The sequence below is a fragment of the Acartia tonsa genome, chromosome 3, assembly GCF_053477335.1.
Source record: "Acartia tonsa isolate MP-2025a chromosome 3, ASM5347733v1, whole genome shotgun sequence".
In the NCBI taxonomy this organism is placed as follows: domain Eukaryota; kingdom Metazoa; phylum Arthropoda; class Copepoda; order Calanoida; family Acartiidae; genus Acartia; species Acartia tonsa.
The window spans coordinates 37,959,062-37,981,212 of record NC_137262.1 but is presented as its reverse complement, the minus strand read 5'-3'; the positions used below and the strand labels follow the sequence as shown (position 1 = coordinate 37,981,212).

The following is a 22,151-nucleotide window of genomic DNA, read 5'->3' as shown; positions in this document are numbered from 1 at the left end:
ATTGATACTTGGAATGAAACTTCTGCAACATGGAACAGGATTTTTGAAAATGGAAAGGAAAATAATTCTCAGCTTTTCAGGTTAATCTTTTATTTCAAATATCCTAATATTGTAAAATAATTATTTAAACATAATAGATCAGAAATGGTTCTCCAAGATGAGCAAACTGGATTTTGGTGTCATACTCTATTGAACAATGTACCTAAAAGAATAAGATTCAAACTGAAAGGTAAAATTATCTATATAATGCCCATAGAAGATATGAAGCATTGTTAAGAGGGGAGTAGGTATTAGTGTATATAATAAAAAATATTTGGAGTGATTTTTATGTCTACAAACTCTTTTTTGCATAAAATCTTCCCAGGACTTAATAGAATATTCACAAATTAAAGGAGCTATACTATTTTAACAATCAGCAAGATTGTTTTGAACAGACATACACACAAGACATAATGTTTTCTGTTATATACCTATAGATGAGGAAAACCAGTGGCATTCTTGAGTAGTTTTTTAAAATATACATACAATAATATAATTTCAGTAAGGATTTCGTCAAATTTTTAAACCGGATTTGAATTCTTACAAGAATCAGTCCAAAAAATCAGATTCCCACAAATTTTGGATTCTTATTTTTGGCGGATTCCAGATTCAGATTCTGGATTCTAGCAATATTTTAAAAGGCTTTTTTTAAAAAATAAAAAAAATGAGAACTACATATGTCCTAAAAATTAATGTTCTTGGTGTTCTCTATAAATCACTTCCGAGAATCGAACCAGATTTTAAAAGATATTATATATAATGATGATAATCTTTGCCTTCAAAAAGGTAGAATTGAAAGAAAAATCTCAATCCGGATTCGGATTCCAAAATTTGCTAAAAATTGGGCGGATTCTGGATTCGAATTGCCAACCCAAAATTTCAGCATATCATTTCAGTATATTTTCAGTACATTTTATTGGAATGTTGACATTCATTGTCACTCATTTTGAAGGAGATATACACAGTGCATTAAAAAACATGATGAAACTTGAACCAATTCAATATGTCTCTCATGTTAGAGTTAATATAACTGTTTTACAACTTTCACCTGATTATGAACAATGCAGTGTTCAAAGTCATGAATGTTATGATTTCAATGAAGAGGATAACACAAACTGCTCTTTACCATTTGATATTGGAAAGGATAAACCTATTTGCACAAAATATGATGAAGGCTTAGAAGAAGTAAAATCAAAATTGAATCTAAAGCAAAAATGTCAGAAAAAATGCCTGCATTTGGAAATCAAATACAATGAAAAACTAGACAACTTTTTGTTATCCATGGTAAGGCCCAAGTATACTCAGGCACTTATTGAGTCCTTAGAAGATGAGATTGGATATGTAATTGAAATGCCAAAGGATGCTAAAATGATTTCTTACACACATGAGTATTCACTTCCTGTTGCTCTAGGATATTTTGGATCTATCGCTGGAATTTTTATGGGAATATCTGTAATTAGCATACTGTCATGGTTTGCAAGTTATATCACCATTGATGCAGATGTTAGAAACTGGAGTTTTATTATCACTAGGATAGGAATGTCAATTTATCTTCTTGCTATTCTAATCTTATTGGTGAAAAAGTTCTTGCAATATCCACAGGATACTTCAGTAAACTTTGTACAGACAACATCTGACTTCAGTATGACAATATGCAGCTCTATTCAGATCTATAGTCTCATTGATGTTGAGAAAATAGAATATGCAGATGGTTTCTACAACTTGTCTAAATTTGTTTCATATGATACGTTTATGATGACAAATAAATCTTTTTGGATGAAATGGTCAGATCCAAGAAATATTATTGATACATTGAAAGTAAATAATGGTTCTAATGAAATTGATTTACTTGATGAAAACTTACCAACAAAATTTGTTTTTCTACCAATTGACAAAGCAACTGTAGCTGCTTGTCATACATTTCAGTTGACAATAATCAAAGAAATAGTCTCATTGACCCTCATATACAATGAAGAGGTTCAGGTTTATTTTCACAACACAGGACAACTTTTATTTGAAAGGGACAAGAGGCAAAACCTAATATTACCAGCAACTAAAGAAAATGTTAAGACTAGTGGGAATAGTTTGTATGTTTATGACACTGTTGTTATACTAAAGATGGAAAGACAATTAAAACTTAATGCACAAGATTATCAATCCTATGATAAATGTATTATGGATTATGGAACTAAAGTTTTAGGGGATGATCTAATGAAATGTTTCTTTAGTAAATCATACAATTGTTCAGATATCATTTCAAACAGTTCTGTAACTCTGTTTAGAAATCTACTACAAAGTCAAAACAAATGCACACCACCACAAAATATTTTGCTTACATTGGCAGACAAATCAGTTTCTAATAAATATATTTCCATGCAATCTGAAGATATAAGAAAACCTGAATATGGGGGTCTTGGGATTAAGGATAATCCTCATGATGAAAAACCCAAGATTGAATTCTTTTTTCCAAAGTTCACAAAGATGTCACAGGTTACTTTATTCTTAAGTTTATTTAATAAATGATTCTATGCTAGAAAAAATTGTAACATCATTCAAATATGTTACATTAAATCTAGGAATATTTCTCTTATACAATTGGATCATTTTTGGGAGAATTTGGAGGTCTTGTTGGTATTCTACTTGGATATAGGTAAAATAAATTTGATTTTAAAAGGCACGCCAGGCTACAATTGAATCAAGACAGTGCTGAGCTCTGGGACCTATGTATGGTGAAATTAGACATAAAACAAATGATGATCAATTTTCATCCCCTAGGAGTTACCTCATCATCATGATAAGAAACGCAAAGATTATTTATTTAAATTTTGAACAAGTTTGCTTTTATAAAGTTCTTCATAAAACCACTCCTAAGGAAGTTTATTAATGGCATTTTTTATCAGTTGCTTTGCTAAGTTCATAGAAATTCAGTTTTAAATAAATCATGTATAGAGATGTTTTATAAAAGCAAAGTTGTTCAAAATTTTAAATAAATAATCTTTGCTTTTCTTGTCATGATTATGCGGTAACTCCTAGAGGATGAAAATTGAACTTAAAATTTTCAAATCTTATTTTCTCAAAAAGACCCCACTGAAATATTTTGGTTTTACCGGGAATCATCTTGGTTTTATGTCTAATTTCACCATACATAGGTCCCAGAGCTCAGCACTTACTTTTGTCTTGATTTAATTGTAGCCTGATGTGAAGGTATACTTATAATCAAGAAAATTTATTTTAGTCTTTTGGATCTTCAATTCCTTCTTTTTAAACTGAAACGAAAAGATATGCTTAATGTTACTCTTTATATGCTTTGTATTGGCTCTGTTGCCTGGTTATTAACTGAAAAGATACAAATATTTGTTGAAAGACCAACAACAGCTTCTTTGGAAATGATTGACAGCAAAAATATACCAGTATCATTTACACTCTGCGAATTCTTGTACAACAGCAAGTTTGATGGAAAGTTTAATGATCACACTCTTACAAATATAGAAAATATTTCTGTTGTATACAACAACACAAAATTGGAATTATTAGATGAAAGTGATTTGGAGTTTGATTTTATCTCTTTTTTGGATGATCCGATGTTGTGCAAGGAATTTGACTTGGCTAATATTGATAAGGATTGGATAAAACTTGTAAGAAAGTCAAACAATGATAACAACAATTTGCATTTGTATATTCACCAACCTGGAATGTTTTTTATGCAAGAATTTAAATTGAAGTATCCCAGCAGTTTATTCAAAAAAAGCGTATTTGAAAAAAAACAAAGTTCTTTTTGAATCATATGACATCCTAAATGATCCACAATTTCCCTGCTCTTCAGAAATACATCAGGAATGTGTAAATAGAGAAATTATAAAAATATTTAATTCTACTTTTGGCTGTACTTTCCCTATACAAAGGTATAATTCAAAAAAATATAGCAAAAGTTTGTGTTTAGCTACCCAGATGGCTTTAAAACAAATCAGCCTAAGATATTTTTTTTATTTGGTGTGATGAAAATTAATAGTAGTAGTATTTGATATTTTCTTCCTTAGAGAATTGTTTGGAGTAGAGGTGTGCACAAATAATGAGCTTGAAACTCTGAAGAATATCACAAAAATGGTTATCAACAATGAAGTATGCAAGATACCCTGTATTCTTCATTACATTCAGCTTCATAACTTACCAGGTTGTTATCTATCAATAAAGTAAATTGAGTTATTTTATGTAGATAATTAATATTGAAGTTTTAAATGTTGATGTTATTTTTTACTCAATTGTGAAATTTAGGAAGTAAAATGGAAAAAGATGTTAGATCCTTTACTTTCTACTTTGACACAGTGCCTGTCAATATGGTTACTCATTCAAAACCTTTGTATGGCACCTGGGACTACATCTATGAGATTGGAGGATGGATTGGACTGTTTCTTGGATATTCTGTCATTGGCATCTATGATGATATTGTTAGTTTTATAAGAGTTATCAAACAATTTAATTTTTTTAACATAGGTAATAATTTTAGGATCTGACCTAAAAAAAATCCCAAATATAAAATGGATTATTTTCAAAAGATTTTGTTTGTCATTAAAACTGTAAAAACTAGTAGATTTTAAAAAAAGTAATTATCATTCAGCCTTTCTGTTTAATTCAAAATTTATTCTAAAATACCATTTGCTTTATTCAGGCATAGTTTAACACTTACAATTTGTACTTTGATGTATTTTTCCTTTCTAGAATAAATGTTTTTATAAAAAAAAAATATTTTTCTTCTTCTAATGAGTAGTTTAGATAAAATATTATTAACAACCTCATTATAGGTATAAAGCGTGCACATTTTAGTTTACAAAAATTGTTATTTTTTCATTTCATCCAGAAAATAAGTCATTGATAATTTAATTTGTCATTTAATTTTTTATGGTAGAATTTATCTTCGAAAAATTTTGTTGCATTTAAAACCTGATTAAATCATATGAGACTAATTTTAAAATTTAATATAATAAAAAATCACAAAATAAAACAAAAGAATGAAGAGTATATAATGGATAAATTAAAAATTACCTTTCTAGGACTTGTTTTGAACTTGTTAACACTAAAAAAAACTTTGAGTGCCGATATATGACTAATTAAGAAAAAATATAAAATCTGTTGAATAAAACTATAAAAAAAACTAAAATAAACAAATAAAAAACTTTAGATACCTTTGCACATATAATTATGTATTAAACACGAAATAGATTGATGTAAGTCTATGAGATCTCAGTTACCGCTGAACCACTTTGGCTTTACTCTTCAGGGAATATTCCTAATGGTCCTTTAAGCTATTCTCTTAGGGGTGGGACACCCTCAACATCCCTAAAATAAAAGATCCCCCCCCCCCCTACTCCTCTCTGGTCTCTACTCCTCAGGGAAAATATCTACCTACTAGTCCTGTGCTGGTTTTAGGCTAGTTTAATGAGGTTGCGACACCTCCATACCCTTAAAAAATCCCCAAGAGGCAAGAGGCAAAGCTGCTACTATGATGATAAGTAGATAAAAACTAAATTGAGTCAAAATCGAAGTCTACTAATATAAGACCAAGGAGGGCAACATCCATAATTTGGGAAACATTCACATTTTTAAAATCAGACGAACCAGCCATTTAAGAGATCTTATCAAACAAATACACCAAAATTATCAGAGAGAAAGGATACAATGGGCTCTTTTTTCACTAGTCCCAAAAGTTTTATATTAACGCTTTCTTATTTGTTGACTTAACAACTTTGGGACCTTAAATAATTTAGATTGGTTTATTAAGTTTGTTCAAACGTTTCAACGACAGATTTGATGCTTTAGAAGGGGTAATTTTGTGTATCATTACGTCCATCAAATTAACGACCACTGTGACTGTCTTATCCCTTTAGACCCCTGGAAATATTAAAATAGCTGTGAGTCATCATCGTCACAACATACATAAATAATAGTGGCAGTAACAATAACATTTGTTTTCCACTGAACCGTATTATTATGAGGACTTCTACAAAAATATAAACATTTGTGTCATGTATATAGAATGATTTCTAAAATATTGATATAATTTCGTTATACATTTTAAAAAAATCTACCTTTAGATTTTAAAATAAAAAATTTCCTGTTTAAAACCCTGTGTAGAGTTCAATTTTAGTTAGGCTTGGTCAATTTATTAAAAGTAAAATGACACCTCGCGGCAGAAATTTGAACTATATATAAGATTTTCCAATGAAGAAAAGATTATTATTGCAAGTGAATATAAATTTATAGAAGTTAATTAAAATAACAAGTGCGATAACATTATTTCTAAGCCTAAGGCCCGGGATAACATAAATAGTATTAATCTTATGTTTTAATATTAGTGGAAAACTGTCTGTAATACGATGCTATGCATGATTTTCTAGTATGGCTGAGAACCGGTTCTAATTCAGCGGATATAAATCGGATTCGAAGCCATACTGGACAGCGTTACGGATGACGGACGAACATACAAAGTGAATTATATAGTAGCTTAGATACTTAAAACATTTTATACTCATAATACATACAGTTTATTTACAATTATAATACTAGTAACAAAATATACAAATAACATTATCACCAACTTTAGATATTAAATTAAATGCTTTTTAGAATATGTAAAAACCCTTTGATGTCTTTAAAATAATGTTAGTTTTAAGTAAAAATATACTGGCATTGTTATCAATTAAGCGTAAAATATTTTAAAGTTACTATTATTTTTTACTAGTAAAAAAGTGTTGCGGATAAAAAGTTTTTCTGTGGGTTCAATATCTCCTTAAAAAACCGGTCATACATGTACATATTCAACAAAAAATGCATTTAATAGAAATTATTATAGAGAGAGAGAGGAGACAATGGGCTATTTATTACACTAGTCTAGGTTTCAAAATATCATTATCATATTCGTTGGCTGAACAACTTTGGTAGACTTTAGTATTAACAATGGGGATGTAAAACAATTTATCAGCCCTTGTCTTATCCCTTTAGATCCCTGAATTAATGAGTCTTGCTTGATGATGTATCCGTGGTATCAATAGATACAACCATAAACACAGTTGTAAACCCGTGGAAGATTTCATCCTCGTTTACTTCCCCCAGTTTTTCCTAAAAAAGTACACAATTAGTTTAACATTACTATTATGATAAACAAAATTATCCCACTGTAGACATAAATCATTGGCTGAAAGGATTGGGCACTACTGGTTTTGGAACAAACGGATCGAAATTCAATAAAAGTACCCAATATTATTCAGTCAAGGTAACAGTTTAAAAATTTGATGTAACGGTGTAATTTACGGTCAAAAGTTCCTAACTAATAAACTTTATCTACAGAAGGGATGATTTTGTTTATAACAAAAGACGTTAAAAATGGTTCCTACTGCTGCTATCTGCGCGAATTAAATAGTTAGGTGGGGGGGGGGGGGGGTGCCTTGCCTTAAAACAGGTGCAACTCATTACATTAAACAGACCACACAAATATTGTATAATCAAAGGTTTGTTGTCTGTTACATTTGCCCATATAATCATGCACATTATTAACAAGATTTGGTTCAAAGATACACTCAAATTAGATCTTGTGGTATAAATATGCCGTCCCCAAAAGCTAGGTATCCTTTATAATCCTGACAATAACTAATAAAACTGACCTCAAATTCTTCATGTTCATAGAAAGTATTCCTGGAATTAAAGCCAATTTCACCATTGCCAAAGAACCCGATGACTGGAACACCGGGAAAAAGGCTTTGGAAGATTTTAGATTCAACGTCCTTTTTACCTGTATAATCGATTTATAATTACTTAGATGTTGCTCCAGATTTTCATGTACTCTAATAAAGTTGAAAGATACTCCCGGCTGGTTAAAATAACGATACCACCCATCCAACCCCTCCCCTCCTTTTCCGTGAACAATAAATTCGGTCCATATTAGCAACCAAAATTGAGAACAAACTTTAGTAATATATCCAAATCATGTATCCTATATTCATTATTACCATTTGACTATAGTAAAACATTTGATACACTCACTTAAAATATCAGAGAGTAATTTTGATCAGGGAGGGAGTGGACAGTGGCTGTTTATTATTCTACTACCCAAAGTCTTACAATAAAGTTTTCTTATTCGTTGGCTTAACAACCTTGGGGACTATTATTGAATTTTGATTGGTTGGTTTAGTTGAGTGTCCGAAACGTTTCAACCCCTAATTGTAATCTATAGAAGCGGTAATTTTGTTTCAAAATTGGGGGTGAACGTTAATTTATTGGCCATTGTCTTATCCCTTTAGATCGCTGTAAAAATGTACCTTTATGAAAATATTTTCCTCTGCCACAGCACGCCAACATCAAACAAAATCCATTGCTTTCGTTAAACTTTCCCTGAACCACAAAACATTCAAGATATTCATATTAATAACAAAAAGATTGCTAAGATTGCAGCGAGGGAGAGGATATTGGACTGAAAATTATGCTTATACCCAAAGTTTTGTGAACATACTCTCTCATATGTTGGTTAAAAAATTATTTTTTTGGTTTAAAATGTAGTGTCCAAACTTTTTAACCAATAATTCTAATATACAAAACTACAGATCATTAAAAATATTTTCAAAATAGTGTCAAGTGCAAATATATTGAAATTTTGTTGTTGAAAAAAGTTTGTCTGAAATGATTCAAAATTGTTTAATTTTGCGAGAAAAGACAAAAAAATCATTTCGGCGAGAGAGCCTTCTTTCTCAGTTCACATTATACCTCTTAAAAGCAACTACCATGCCAAATTTCAGTGTTGTAACTCTTTTTTTATTTAATTTCATTTAATTTTTAGTTTTGGTTTTGATAAGTGTCACACTCTTTAAGAAAAGTATCTTGAAATTCCTTCAGTCTTGTGAGTTCTTTTCTTATTTTAGATTCAGTTTTACAGGTTTGATCCAATAGAACAACTGCACATCTCACATTCTCCATGCAAAGGGCTCTAGCCTCTCCATACACAGTATCAGGACTTGCTCCACCTTTAATAAATATAATTAGATCCAATAGAACCACTTTACATCTCATATTCTCCATGCAAAGGGATCTAGCTTCTCCATAAACAGTATCAGGACTAGCTCCACCTTTAATAAATATAATTAGATCCAATAGAACAACTGCACATCTCATATTCTCCATGCAAATGGCTCTGGCTTCTCCATACACAGTATCAAGACTTGCTCCATCATTTTAATTAATTGGTTTATTAAATTGAGTGTCCAAACGTTTCAATTACTAAATGTGATCTATAGAAGTCAAACATCCTGTTATTTTATTAAAAGGATTTATAAAGAGTACCTATAGCAACATCACTGTTGGTAACTGAAATATTTTCCAGAAAGTTCTGTGGAGATAAAATAAGCGCGGCATCCACGCGCGGAACTTCCATGCTCTGTAATTCTGATGGAGTTTCTTTGGTGAGTCCTGGTTGGACAATTGTAGACTATAGATTTGGATTAGATAGGGAGGGAGGGTACATTAGCAGGGATCTAAAGGGATAAGACAATGGCCAATAAATTGATGTACATCCGCAATTATGATACACAAAATTACCCCTTTTGGAGATCATAATTATTGGTTGAAACGTTTACTTAACTTAATGAACCAACCAATCAACATTCAATAAGAATACCCCAAAATTTAAAGAAAATAATAAGAAAAGGTTATTTTAAAACTTTGGGGACTAGTGTAATAAACACCCAACTCTCTCTGATAAAGACTACAATTGCCTATAGTTGTAAACTTGACCCCAGGCCAGGGAGGTATAAACAGCAAGGAACATTTTGACACAGGTTTTCTATTCTCCTCACTCTCAAATGCCTGTCCACTAGCAACACAATATTCATCATAAGTGTTAGAGTTTACTAATAAATACATAAATTCTGCAAGGACCCATTTATTCAGCCGAAAACTTTTAATGTTTTCTCATCAAGGACAACTTCACAAAATGTTTTAGATAAGTAAATATGCATTATGCAGGACAATCAAATACCTAATTAACTTCATATATTTTGCTCGTTTTTTTTCCAGTAATAAAATTAAAACCTGTAAAAGCTCAGTATTTATAATCTTATAATAAAAGTGTTATCGCTAGATGGAGATACACCTACCTAACTCTTGCTCTCAATAAATCTTTATCTTTATTGATTACAGGGCCATTACATTGATATAAAGTAAAATCTTTTTTTTCCCACCAACTTCTGCCACTCCAGTAATCATAATTGTGACAGGTATATTGTTTATTATGTTAATCAATGAATGTTACAAATACTCCTTTACTACCTTTGGTGCTTTCCCTCAAATTTCCTGGCGATCTATGAAAACCGGTCTTCTGCCTTTTTGAAAATAAGGGAGTGGGTAAATTAATTCTAAACAACAACAAACCCCTGTGGTTGGCCCTAACCTTTGATTGATTGATTGATTAGCCATAGTCTCTTAGGGTTTGGACCTAAGTAGTCATGGAGTAGGCTGAGACACTTTTGTATAGCCACTAGGGCTATCAAGCTCCACGTTCAAGCACATTATGACTTGACCCGCTATCTCATGAGAGCTACTCATTATTACCTCACCCTCGCCGAGTATGGCAGGTGTCCCAAATTAAGTCACCGTAATGAATGACGCTCTCCGCAGAGGAGCTTGGGATAAGGGTAGTACTGATATTATGTACGTGACTATTAAGTATCCAAACTTACTCAATAATCCCCTTCTCACACAACCAGGGGAAGTTGTGTGAATGTATTCAACTGAGAAATTCGAGTTGCCACATGGGGACTAGAACTCGAACTCTCATCACCGTAACTCAGTGCGTTACCACTGAGCTACGACGCCCCTAACCTAACAAGGTTATTTAGTAGTATCCAATAAGGTCAGAAAAATAGCCCAAAACCACCAAAAGACATTTATAGAGCATCACTAAAGAGTTGAACGCTTTAGAATCAGCAGTTTTGGATATCTTAAGCTTCAGACCAAAAAAATCTTATTACTTTAAATTCTAGGATTTATTTGTGTGATTCCTTTGATCAGTGCCAACCAGACCAAAAGAATTACCACCAAATATCATTGCTTTTGGAAACTTTTTCTTTAGTATATATTCACGTTGATATTCTTCCTTTCCTGAAAATAACACATTAATAAGAAAAGTTAAAAATAGTCATTTATCGCATCGTATTATAGACAGCTTTCGCGATAGTAAAAAGAAAAATTAAAAAAGGACTCTTGTATTTTCTTTTTGTTTTCATATTCGTGGAAAACTTTCTGTAATATGATGCTATACATGATTTTTCAGTTTAGCTAAAATTGTTAATCTAGACTTGAAAAAGATTTTGTTATGCAGTAAAAAACAATAAAATATACCTTGATGTGGAGTGTTAAAAATAATAACAACTTTAGGTGTAAATTTGACTGTAGCAGAAAAATCGTCCAATTTTTGTGAAAAATCCTCAGCAATTTGTTTTTCCACCAGGTTGTTCTTAAAGCTGCTAGATTTCAGATCCTACAAATAAGAATTATTATTCTTTTTAAAGGTTTTAAACTCCAACTTGCAATAAAACAGATAAATTGATTTACATCCCCACCAAGGGGGGGGGGGGGGAGTTTGTACAGTTATAGGAAATTAAAATTCAGTATCAAATTTTGGCCTGGCCGTTTGGGCTTGTTTTTATAGTTATCAACCTAATTCTTTTTGTAAGCTCTCTTATATGCTTGGATCTACCTGTAAAATTTTGTAAATTGAATATTGGGACTTTCCCTCTAGGAGCTAGTGGGGCAAAAGACCCCCCGAAACACTAAAATTTTAAGTTATGAGCTTATTTTTAAAGATATCGAGATGATTTTTTAATGGAAGCTTTTATTGCATAAATGAGTTGATTAGCCATCCCATATTTCATTTTTGCACCTTACCTCTAGGGGCATGTAAGCTCAAAACTTATAAATTTTGTATTTGGGGGGGGGTTGTTTTGCTCCAAAAGCCCCTAGAAGTAGAGTGTAAAAATGAAATATGGGGTGGCTAATCAACTCCTCTATGTAATAAAAGGTTCCATTAAAAAAATCAGCTTGATATCTTTAAAAATAAGCTCATAACTTAAAATTTTAGTGTTTCGGGGGGTCTTTTGCCCCACTAGCCCCTAGAGGGAAAGTCCCAAAATTCAATTTACAACATTTTACAGGTAGATCCAATCATATAAGAGAGCTTACAAAAAGAATTAGGTTGATAACTATAAAAACAAGCCCAAACGGCCAGGCCAAAATTTGATACTGAATTTTAATTTCCTATAACTGTACAAACTCCCCCCCCCCCCCTTAGTATTGACAAAATTATCACAACTCTTGAGCAAAATGTTTGGTTTAAAAGTTTGGACACTACTAGTTGTAAATGATGATTATTAAAGTAGGTATCTATAGTAGTTTTTAGGCCAACGAAGGAGATATCGTGTTTATAAAACATTGGGTACAATTATAAACCTTTTAAGCTACCATAAAAAGTCTGCACATGGGACTTGGGGTGGAAGATTTTTTATCCTTCAATGTTCAAAGGGGGGGGGGGAAGTTTATACAGTTATAGGAAATGAAAATTCGGTACCAAATTTTGCCCTGGCCGTTTGGGCTTGTTTTTATAGTTATCAACCTAATTCTTTTTGTAAGCTCTCTTATATGCTTGGATCTACCTGTAAAATTTTGTAAATTGAATATTGGGACTTTCCCTCTAGGAGCTAGTGGGGCAAAAGACCCCCCGAAACACTAAAATTTTAAGTTATGAGCTTATTTTTAAAGATATCGAGATGATTTTTTAATGGAAGCTTTTATTGCATAAATGAGTTGATTAGCCATCCCATATTTCATTTTTGCACCTTACCTCTAGGGGCATGTAAGCTCAAAACTTATAAATTTTGTATTTGGGGGGGTTGTTTTGCTCCAAAAGCCCCTAGAAGTAGAGTGTAAAAATGAAATATGGGGTGGCTAATCAACTCCTCTATGTAATAAAAGGTTCCATTAAAAAAATCAGCTTGATATCTTTAAAAATAAGCTCATAACTTAAAATTTTAGTGTTTCGGGGGGTCTTTTGCCCCACTAGCCCCTAGAGGGAAAGTCCCAATATTCAATTTACAAAATTTTACAGGTAGATCCAAGCATATAAGAGAGCTTACAAAAAGAATTAGGTTGATAACTATAAAAACAAGCCCAAACGGCCAGGCCAAAATTTGATACTGAATTTTAATTTCCTATAACTGTACAAACTCCCCCCCCCCCCCCCTTAGTATTGACCAGGGACAAGGGAATGTCTTTCTGACCAACAATTCTATTAAAATCATACAATCTAATCACGAAACCTTTAAAAGTTTTGAATGTTATGGATGATTCAACTATTATCAAAAAGGGTTTATAGTAAAGTACATAAGGGTTTAAATTCGCTAAATCTCATCACTAAACCTCAATATTAAATAAGAAATTAGCAGACAATAATTCAAAACAAACAACAGAATTCTTACTCAACAATTCAAAAGTAGGGAGATTAAAAAACATTTTTACTTACTTCCTAAAATTAAAATCTTAAATATTTTTTCTTTTCCATAATATTTGTAACTGATTAAAGACAAAAAACAAAATATTTTATTAAATATTTACTTTGATGCATTTTCAAACACTTTTATTAACCCCTTAAGGCAAGTTAAGACAAAAGTTTCATATTGATTCAATAATTAAAATACATCTTAAAAATAAAATTTATTGTTCATTACTTATTAAAACAAGGATGACAACATCCATAAGCGAAGCTCTGAAATTGAAAGACAAACAAACATTAACTCTAGTAGAGTGTCAGAACTGAATAAACTGAATATTAATGCATATGTCTACAAAATTGTAAGTTTATTTGTTGCAAAACCGATTAAATTCATGTTACTGTTTAAGGACATAATGACGTTCTTAGGACTTGATTATAGAGATGCTTCGCTTATAACACTATACCTTGTTGTAATAGGAATCAGTATTAAAAAAATCTGATGACTAGGATATTTTTAACATACAAAATTTGTTGTAAAAAAAGTAAAAAATAAGCCTGTTTTAAATGGACGTATAAACTTTCTGGTAACGATTATAGAGTTGCTGCGCTTTCTAAGTGGTACCTAAAGGAATTAGCATGTAAAGTTTAAAATTTATAGGACAATTCTAACCTTTTTAAATTAACCGAAACAGCTAACTAACGGAAAGACGTACGGACTTACGGACCGACCCTAATTATAGAAAAGCTTCGCTTTTAAAAAATAGATAAACATAAAATACTAAATTCTATTTGACGAACAACTTAATAAAAAATTAGCATAAAAAAAGATATATTGGTGCCTTACCACAAAGTTGCCTATTAAGCACTGATCCCCCTCCTTATTTAGATTATATCTTTTGGTTTCCTTAATGCTATACCAAAAGGAATCCCGCCCCTTTGATCGTTTACAATTTGTTTTAAATTAATGGTAGGGAAAGTTAGGATTCTGTGCTCTACAAGGCACTTTGGGGAAAATTACCCATTTTTAAATTCTGTAAAAAGTTTGTAAATTGTTAATATTCGAGAAGATTTGTTATTTTTATGTACAAGTATTGCAGGACATGATAAATCATTTTATGATTTCAGGGAAGCTCCTTATTTACATTCCCTATTTTGACACTTCCCTCCAACTTGTTTTGCAATAAGAGGCAAGATGTTGTCAAGAAATACCAAATTAAACCACAACAAATATTATTAAATGTATGATTTGGAAAAGCATAGTTATGTAGTTCAGAATTTTATTGCTAGGTGTCGTAAAAACCTTTTTTGAATTTAAATTTGTATATGAGATAAATATCTAAACAATCTTAAATATTTTTAAAAGTATTACAGCTATCCACTCTTTAGGATTTTTATTAAATTTATTCACTATTTAACATATAATTTACGAGGAGTTTATGATTTAGATAAAATACCTAAAAATTGTAAAAACGCTTTGTTTCTGCTCATACATCTTTAAACTGAATGTGCAGACAAAATCTGACAATCCTTTTAGCATGGCTTTTAGTAAACAGAGCAAAAAGTATTAAAATAATGCTTGAGTTTCTTATCAAATTTTGCCAAAAGTTGCTTTATCTCATCATCAAGTTTAAACTGGAAATCTAAGAAATCAGCTCTAAAGCATTGTTTGCCAGAATAACCTTCCCTTGTCCCTGAGTATTGACAAAATTATCACAACTCTTGAGCAAAATGTTTGGTTTAAAAGTTTGGACACTACTAGTTGTAAATGATGATTATTAAAGTAGGTATCTATAGTAGTTTTTAGGCCAACGAAGGAGATATCGTGTTTATAAAACATTGGGTACAATTATAAACCTTTTAAGCTACCATAAAAAGTCTGCACATGGGACTTGGGGTGGAAGATTTTTTATCCTTCAATGTCCTCTCCAAGAAGAATGACTCTTAATAGAAATAGTGCTAGAGAGGATAATTTACTCTGACAGTAACCTATTCCTACCTGTGGTTGTATCCACCAGAAAGCAGCTGGTTTTCCTAATCACTAGTGACCTATCCCTGTGTATAGTACCTGTGGTTGTATCCACCAGAAAGCCGCTGGTTTCCCCAATCCTTTCTTTTCCCTGTCCTTCATCACTATTCTACTCGCCTCCCTTCAAACAAAGATATTAAATTACAAGAGATTTCTTTAAAATTCTTAAATAAAATCTTAGTCTTTTTCAACACACCCTTTATGTTATACCTTTAAAACTAAGTTTTTGTAAATAATGATATCAATGAAATGTAGTTTGAATGTTTACTAGAATGTATTCTTATATAATGACAAAAATAGTTATGATAAAGCAGTCACTTTAGACTATTATTTTCCATCATTTTTTTCCTGTCATGAATCACACTCAAAGAAATTTAACATGTCACATATTACAATTGAAATACTTCTTTTTATGTATATTTTTCTGATTTTCGATTCGGAATTACAGATAGAATGCCAGAATTTAAACTTGAAAAAAAGATTTCCCATGGAAAGTACAAGTTAGGTAGATATTAAACATGTTAAACTGACCCTGTCACATCTTGCCAGCTGGCAGCCAGGTAGATGGGTCAGAATATGCCTACCTTCAGGCCAGGCTGACCCTTGCACATCTTGCCAGCTGGCAGTCAGGTAGATGGATCAGCATTTACTTACCACCAGGCCAGGCTGACCCTGGCATATCTTGCCAGCTGGCAGCCAGGTAGATGGTTCAGAATATACTTACCTCCAGGCCAGGCTGACCCTGGCACATCTTGCCAGCTGGCGGTCAGGTCGATGGGTCAGAATATACTTACCTCCAGGCCAGGCTGACCCTGGCACATCTTGCCAGCTGGCGTCCAGATTGATGAGTCAGAATACACTTACCTCCAGGCCAGGCTGACCCTTGCACATCTCGCCAACTGACGGCCTGGCAGATGGGCCAGAATACGCTTCAGCAGCTCATATTGACTTGTTACAAAGTGAGCGGCAGGATCTGGAAAATTAAATAATGCCTAAGTGATAGGATGTATGTCCGTTTTATTTTTCTAAGATTTCACAATTTACTATACCAATGGGAATTTACTACTCATTAAAGAAACTCCGGCAAAAATATTCGATATCATGTCCCCTTCCCACTAACTTTTTACTTTTATGATTTATCGTAAACCAAATTGTTTGAATTATTTTTATTCAGATTATTGAAATGAGGTTTTATTCAAATTGGGATCAGTCGTTTTAAAACCTGCAATAATATCCTCTTTCTGATCATTCTCTACAGCAAGCTTCTTAGCTTCATTCTCTACTTCAATATCATCTATTTTACGCTTTAGTTCATTTTCTGACATATCTAGGTAAATTTTATAAATTCTGAAACATTATTTTTTTTTAATTATGGATTTATTTCATTTATCTATTAATATTTTATTTTCTGTACAATGATTTTTATAAACATTCTATTATAAATTCATAGAAAAATGCATAGATAGAAACTAGATAGGTAGATACAATAATATTAAAAATCATAGATCATAAAGATTACATTGTAAGCGTATTCGTTGCTTTATCATACTGGTAAAATTCTGGGCTAAGACAATGGACAATACATTGTTTTGTACATACCCAATGATGAGAAACAAAACTAACCCTTCAATTGATTGAAATTATTGGTTAAAAGTTAGGGCACTGCTTGTTTAAACCAAATAATCAAAGTATCCAAAGTTTTAAAGGCAACGAATATAAAACTTTGGGTACCAGTGTATTTCTTACTTTTTATCCCTTTATCCCTGGGTAAAATCTTCATAATATAAAAAGGTAAAACAAAATATAAAAAGGTCAAACATTAAAAATGCATTTGCTTAATACTAAAAATTGAGGTATAAAAAAAGCGTAAATTAAATGAATTAAAATCTAAAATCACAAGAATTTGATCACTGTATTTAAAACATTGAATTAAAGGCAATCTAAATCTACATATTAACTATTTACTATATAAAGTCTAAAAGAATCTTTTTAATTCTTCATTTTCTTGCATTAATCTCTCATTTTGTCGTTTTATTTCTTCCATTTGATGAATTTCTTCAATATACCGCCGAGTTTCCTCCTAATTAAATAAATTTTATAGGAATATGATTTATTTTATTTCATATCCATTACTATGTGATTCTTTATCTAAATATTTCTACTTATAAATCTACAAATCTTTTGATAAATGACCCCAATTGTCTATCTATTTATCAATCTATCAAATCAATAGATAAGTTTATCTTAATATTTTGGTTATCAGTTAATCTTTAAAACAATCAATTTTCTATTCTACAAAACTATAGTGTGTTGACCGAACTATTTTACAGCCTTCTAGAATATTAGTTTGTCTATCTGTCTGTCTGTCTGTCTGTCTATCTATTTATTTATTTATCTATCCTTCTATCAGTTCCAGGACAAACGCAGGAGTCCCAAACGTCGGAGAAGACGAACAAAGGAGTGTTAAAATCAGGGTTGTCATTTTGGGCGGGCGCTTTTGGGCGGGCAGTTTTGGGCGGGCGGTTTTGGGCCGCCCAATATAAGGTCCTTTTGGGCAGATTTGGGCACCCCCCTTTTAGGGGTAGAGAAAAAGGGGAGGGGGTTAAAAAAAGAGGGGGGGGCCTATTTTTTGGGTGATATCCTTATACTAAAGTAACAGGATGTGTGTCTGTTTGTTTGTGTGTTTGTGCCGAAGGATCTCGCTAACCACTGAACCGATCGGGTTCTCCTTAACAGGGTAGCTTCTCATAGGTTCTGGGAAGGTTTATAACTATTTTTGGGGAGGTTACCACCACTCTCCTAAGAGAAATCGCCCCTAGAAAAAAATTACACTTCCCCAAAAACTTTTTTTAAAACTAAAAATAAAAATGGGGGGAGGAACCCCCCCCCCCCAAAAAAAAAAAAAAAAAAAATTATCCCCCCCCAAAATTTTTTTACTTTTTCTTTTTAAATCTAATTGGATTGTCAAATTTGACTCTCCCCTCCTCAAGTGCCCCTAGAGGCCTCTAGGGCCGTAGTCGCTAGTTAACTATATAAATCAGTAAGCTTTTTTGTATCTAGAGAAGGATTTCGCTAACTGCTGAACCGATATGGTTCTACTTTCCAGTGGAGCCTTTATAGGTCCTGAGATGGTTTTAGGCTATTTTATTTCTAATAATAAGTCTAGGTATGGTTTTAGGCTATTTTATATCCTTTTTATATGCTTTTTACGACATTTGCCCAAAAAGGGTGCCCAAAACCACTTTTGGGCGCCCAAAACCCGCCTAAAACCCTTTTGGGCAATTGGGCCGCCCAATATCAAAAAAAGTGCCCAATTCGACAACCCTGGTTAAAATATTGATTTCTTTAAGTATTTCTATACAGATTAGGTTAGGTTAAGATATGAATGTACAAATAAGCCCCCCGCAAGGATTAGGCATTTAAAAACCTATAAGAAGGTCTAAAATAGATTAGGTTAGGTTAAGTGTTTACTTCTGCGTTTGTCCACTCCGACGTTTGAGACTCCTGCGTTTGTCTTGGAACCCTTCTATCTATCTAACCAGATGTTGTTGCATAATCCTAATAATGCTGTAGTGCATATTAAAAATCCTCTGCTCAACACTAATACACTGTCTGTCTGCCTGCCTGCCTGCCTGCCTGCCTGCCTGCCTGCCTGCCTGCCTGTCTGTCTGTCTGTCTGTCTGTCTGTCTGTCTGTCTGTCTGTCTGTCTGTCTGTCTGTCTGTCTGTCTGTCTGTCTGTCTGTCTGTCTGTCTGTCTGTCTGTCTGTCTGTCTGTCTGTCTGTCTGTCTGTCTGTCTGTCTGTCTGTCTGTCTGTCTGTCTGTCTGTCTGTCTGTCTGTCTGTCTGTCTGTCTGTCTGTCTGTCTGTCTGTCTGTCTGTCTGTCTGTCTGTCTGTCTGTCTGTCTGTCTGTCTGTCTGTCTGTCTGTCTGTCTGTCTGTCTGTCTGTCTGTCTGTCTGTCTGTCTGTCTGTCTGTCTGTCTGTCTGTCTGTCTGTCTGTCTGTCTGTCTGTCTGTCTGTCTGTCTGTCTGTCTGTCTGTCTGTCTGTCTGTCTGTCTGTCTATCTATCTATCTATCTATCTATCTATCTATCTATCTATCTATCTATCTATCTATCTATCTATCTATCTATCTATCTATCTATCTATCTATCTATCTATCTATCTATCTATCTATCTATCTATACTGCCTGCCTGCCTGCCTGTCTGTCTGTCTGACTGTCTGTGTGTCTGTCTGTGTGTCTGTCTGTCTGTGTGTCTGTCTGTCTATCTATCTATCTATCTATCTATCTATCTATCTATCTATATAATTAATCTATCTATCTAATTAATCTATCTATCTAACCTGATGTTGTTGCATAATCCTAATGATGCTATAGTGCATATTAACAATCCTCTGCTCTACACCTGCACACCAGTCCTCCATTGCCTCGGAAACCACCTCCTCTACGTAGCGCCTGTTGAAGCCTTCAACCTTAATATGAAACCGTTTAAAATCAAGTCTCAACCACCAACAAAACAGCCTAAAACCTTCTCTGAACAAAAAATAGGATTCCATGAAAATTGCAGAGAGATAGAACAAGCCGTTGATGAGATACTACAGGATATACAGACTCAGGATTAAAATCAATCTATAAGATACCAAAGCTTTTAGACTGCTATTAATACAGCCTGTTATCATACAATAATAGTTATTTGCAGGGAGGGAGGGGACATCGGGCTTTTAATTACACTAGTCTTCAAAGTATTATAATACCGTTTTCTTATTTCATTGTTGGCCCAACAACTTTGGGAACTTTTAATGAATTTTTATTATTTGATTCATTAATTTGAGTACCGAATCGTTTAAATCCACAAACTTGTAACGTAAAGAAGGTGTAATTTTGTGTCATTGTAATTTTTATCGGTCATTGGCTTATCCCTTTAGATCCCTGAGGTATTCGTCATGCATTACAGCAGTAAGTTATCTTTAACGTCTTTAGTTTTGACGTTGTTTGGATTAAAAACTTAATCTCCTTAAAAACAGCAAACTTGTTAAACTTTGATGCATTAAACTAACCTCATTTTCTGAAGAGGTAGAACTGTGTAAGCTGCCTCTAGCTGCATATTTTCCAAGTTTGGACCCACCTTTACCAATACTTCCCTTTGTCAGTGGCCTAAAAAATTACATCAGGGTATTATTACATATCAAAAATATTGCTAAAATTTATTTAATAAATCGATTAAATATAACCACAATTAAATTACAAATAATAAATTAAATATAAAATTTCCTAATTCACCTTAAACACCAAATTTCCCTATTAAAATACTTTTGAATTTTGCTATGATCATACCTGGATTCTCTAGGACTCAGCTCCTTGTCCAGAACGGCTCCAGGAAAAGCTGTTGTGACCGACTGCAGCTCATTGCTCAAACTCCTATTCTCCGCATAGAATTTCTCCAGCTCCGCTCCTATGCTTCCTCCCTTCCCCGAGTCATCACCTGTTTCCTTGTTGAAGTTCAAAGAAACCGGTTCCAGTTTTGGCGCGCTTTTCACAGGCATGTTGTTACTACTACTGCTGCTGCCACCGTGCGGCAAATCCCTGACTCTCACAATGTCGGGGTGTGAGAGTGGTGGTTCGCGCAGAGTCGATTGTGTGGCGGATAATGGTTTGACAAGAGCACCACTATGCTTGGGAGGGTAGCTGCTACATGACTCATCGGAGCTCACTTCAACCTTTAAAAATACATCTTTAAGATTAAGAATCCACACCTTTAGATGTAACATGACTAAGTAAACTTTAAGAAAATTAATACAGATGGGCAGAAAAGTATACTATAAAAATCTTAAAAAGACATCTATAATTATTAGCAACTAAGTAAATCACAAATATCTAGCTACAGTCTAATAGTAACCATAATAAACAGCACAGCAAACTAGTCGGACGGATGGCCAAACAAAGTTGTCATAGAAAATTCAGTCGTCTGTCTTAAAGCAGCTGAGAAAACACATTTCCTCTCTCTAGAACATTGTGGACAGTGAAATAAAAAAAATATCTCACTTGTAATAGACGGACGAATATAACATTTAAAGTATAGCTTCACAATAAAAATAAAATATTAAAATCTTATCAGTAATTACTAAAGATTAAAGAATAGTTATTTATTGAATCGTAGTAGAGAGAGCTTTCCGCAGATATTAAAACCAGATTTGTTGGTCCTAGGGACCGAACACCCAGGATAACAAAACTGGTATCAATTTTATGACTTTTACTCTAATATTGGAAATTGTCTGTAATAAAATGCTATACATGATTTTTCAGTATGTCTAATATCTGATTATAATCCAGCGGATGTTAATCAATTTCGAAGCCATATTATTAAGCTGGTGGTCTACAAAGAAATATTACCGTGGTGGGTGGACGGATGGGCACTGGCATATTGATTTCTCTGGGAGTTTTGGCCACCTCGTCATACTCAGGAGAACTATCCTTCCTCTTGGTTACACTCGCAGCTACCTCCGTCAGGGTTTCCAAACTCAGCTTGTGAATTTCTGCTTTTTCAGCTAAAAAAATACATC

At 33.0% G+C, this 22,151-nt stretch overlaps 2 protein-coding genes across 3 annotated transcripts in view; both read right to left on the bottom strand.

The window, feature by feature from the left end:
• Positions 1 to 6,554: 6,554 nt before the first annotated feature.
• Positions 6,555 to 16,947, bottom strand: LOC145314065 (F-box only protein 22-like). The gene is made up of 11 exons (XM_080153807.1): positions 16,813 to 16,947; positions 16,455 to 16,563; positions 15,630 to 15,711; positions 11,419 to 11,557; positions 11,081 to 11,178; positions 9,795 to 9,894; positions 9,364 to 9,489; positions 8,916 to 9,047; positions 8,349 to 8,423; positions 7,695 to 7,822; positions 6,555 to 7,152 (listed from the first exon to the last, which is right to left on the bottom strand). The coding sequence occupies exons 1-11, from the start codon at positions 16,913 to 16,915 to the stop codon at positions 7,045 to 7,047; spliced, it is 1,200 nt and encodes a 399-aa protein (XP_080009933.1). The 5' UTR covers positions 16,916 to 16,947; the 3' UTR covers positions 6,555 to 7,044.
• LOC145314062 (uncharacterized) overlaps positions 16,936 to 22,151 on the bottom strand; it is a 15,802-nt gene continuing 10,586 nt past the window's right edge. The window contains exons 15-20 of one of the 2 annotated variants that reach the window (XR_013877613.1): positions 21,982 to 22,136; positions 20,926 to 21,308; positions 20,649 to 20,745; positions 19,935 to 20,063; positions 17,337 to 17,670; positions 16,936 to 17,138 (exon numbers count right to left, since the gene is read on the bottom strand). Coding sequence is in view for 1 of the 2 variants with exons in the window: in XM_080153805.1 (XP_080009931.1) it covers positions 17,566 to 17,670; positions 19,935 to 20,063; positions 20,649 to 20,745; positions 20,926 to 21,308; positions 21,982 to 22,136 (869 nt within the window). In the remaining variant the exon portion in view is untranslated. Of the gene's footprint in view, positions 17,671 to 19,934; positions 20,064 to 20,648; positions 20,746 to 20,925; positions 21,309 to 21,981; positions 22,137 to 22,151 lie in introns of both variants that reach the window. The other variant, XM_080153805.1, reaches the window with a different exon arrangement.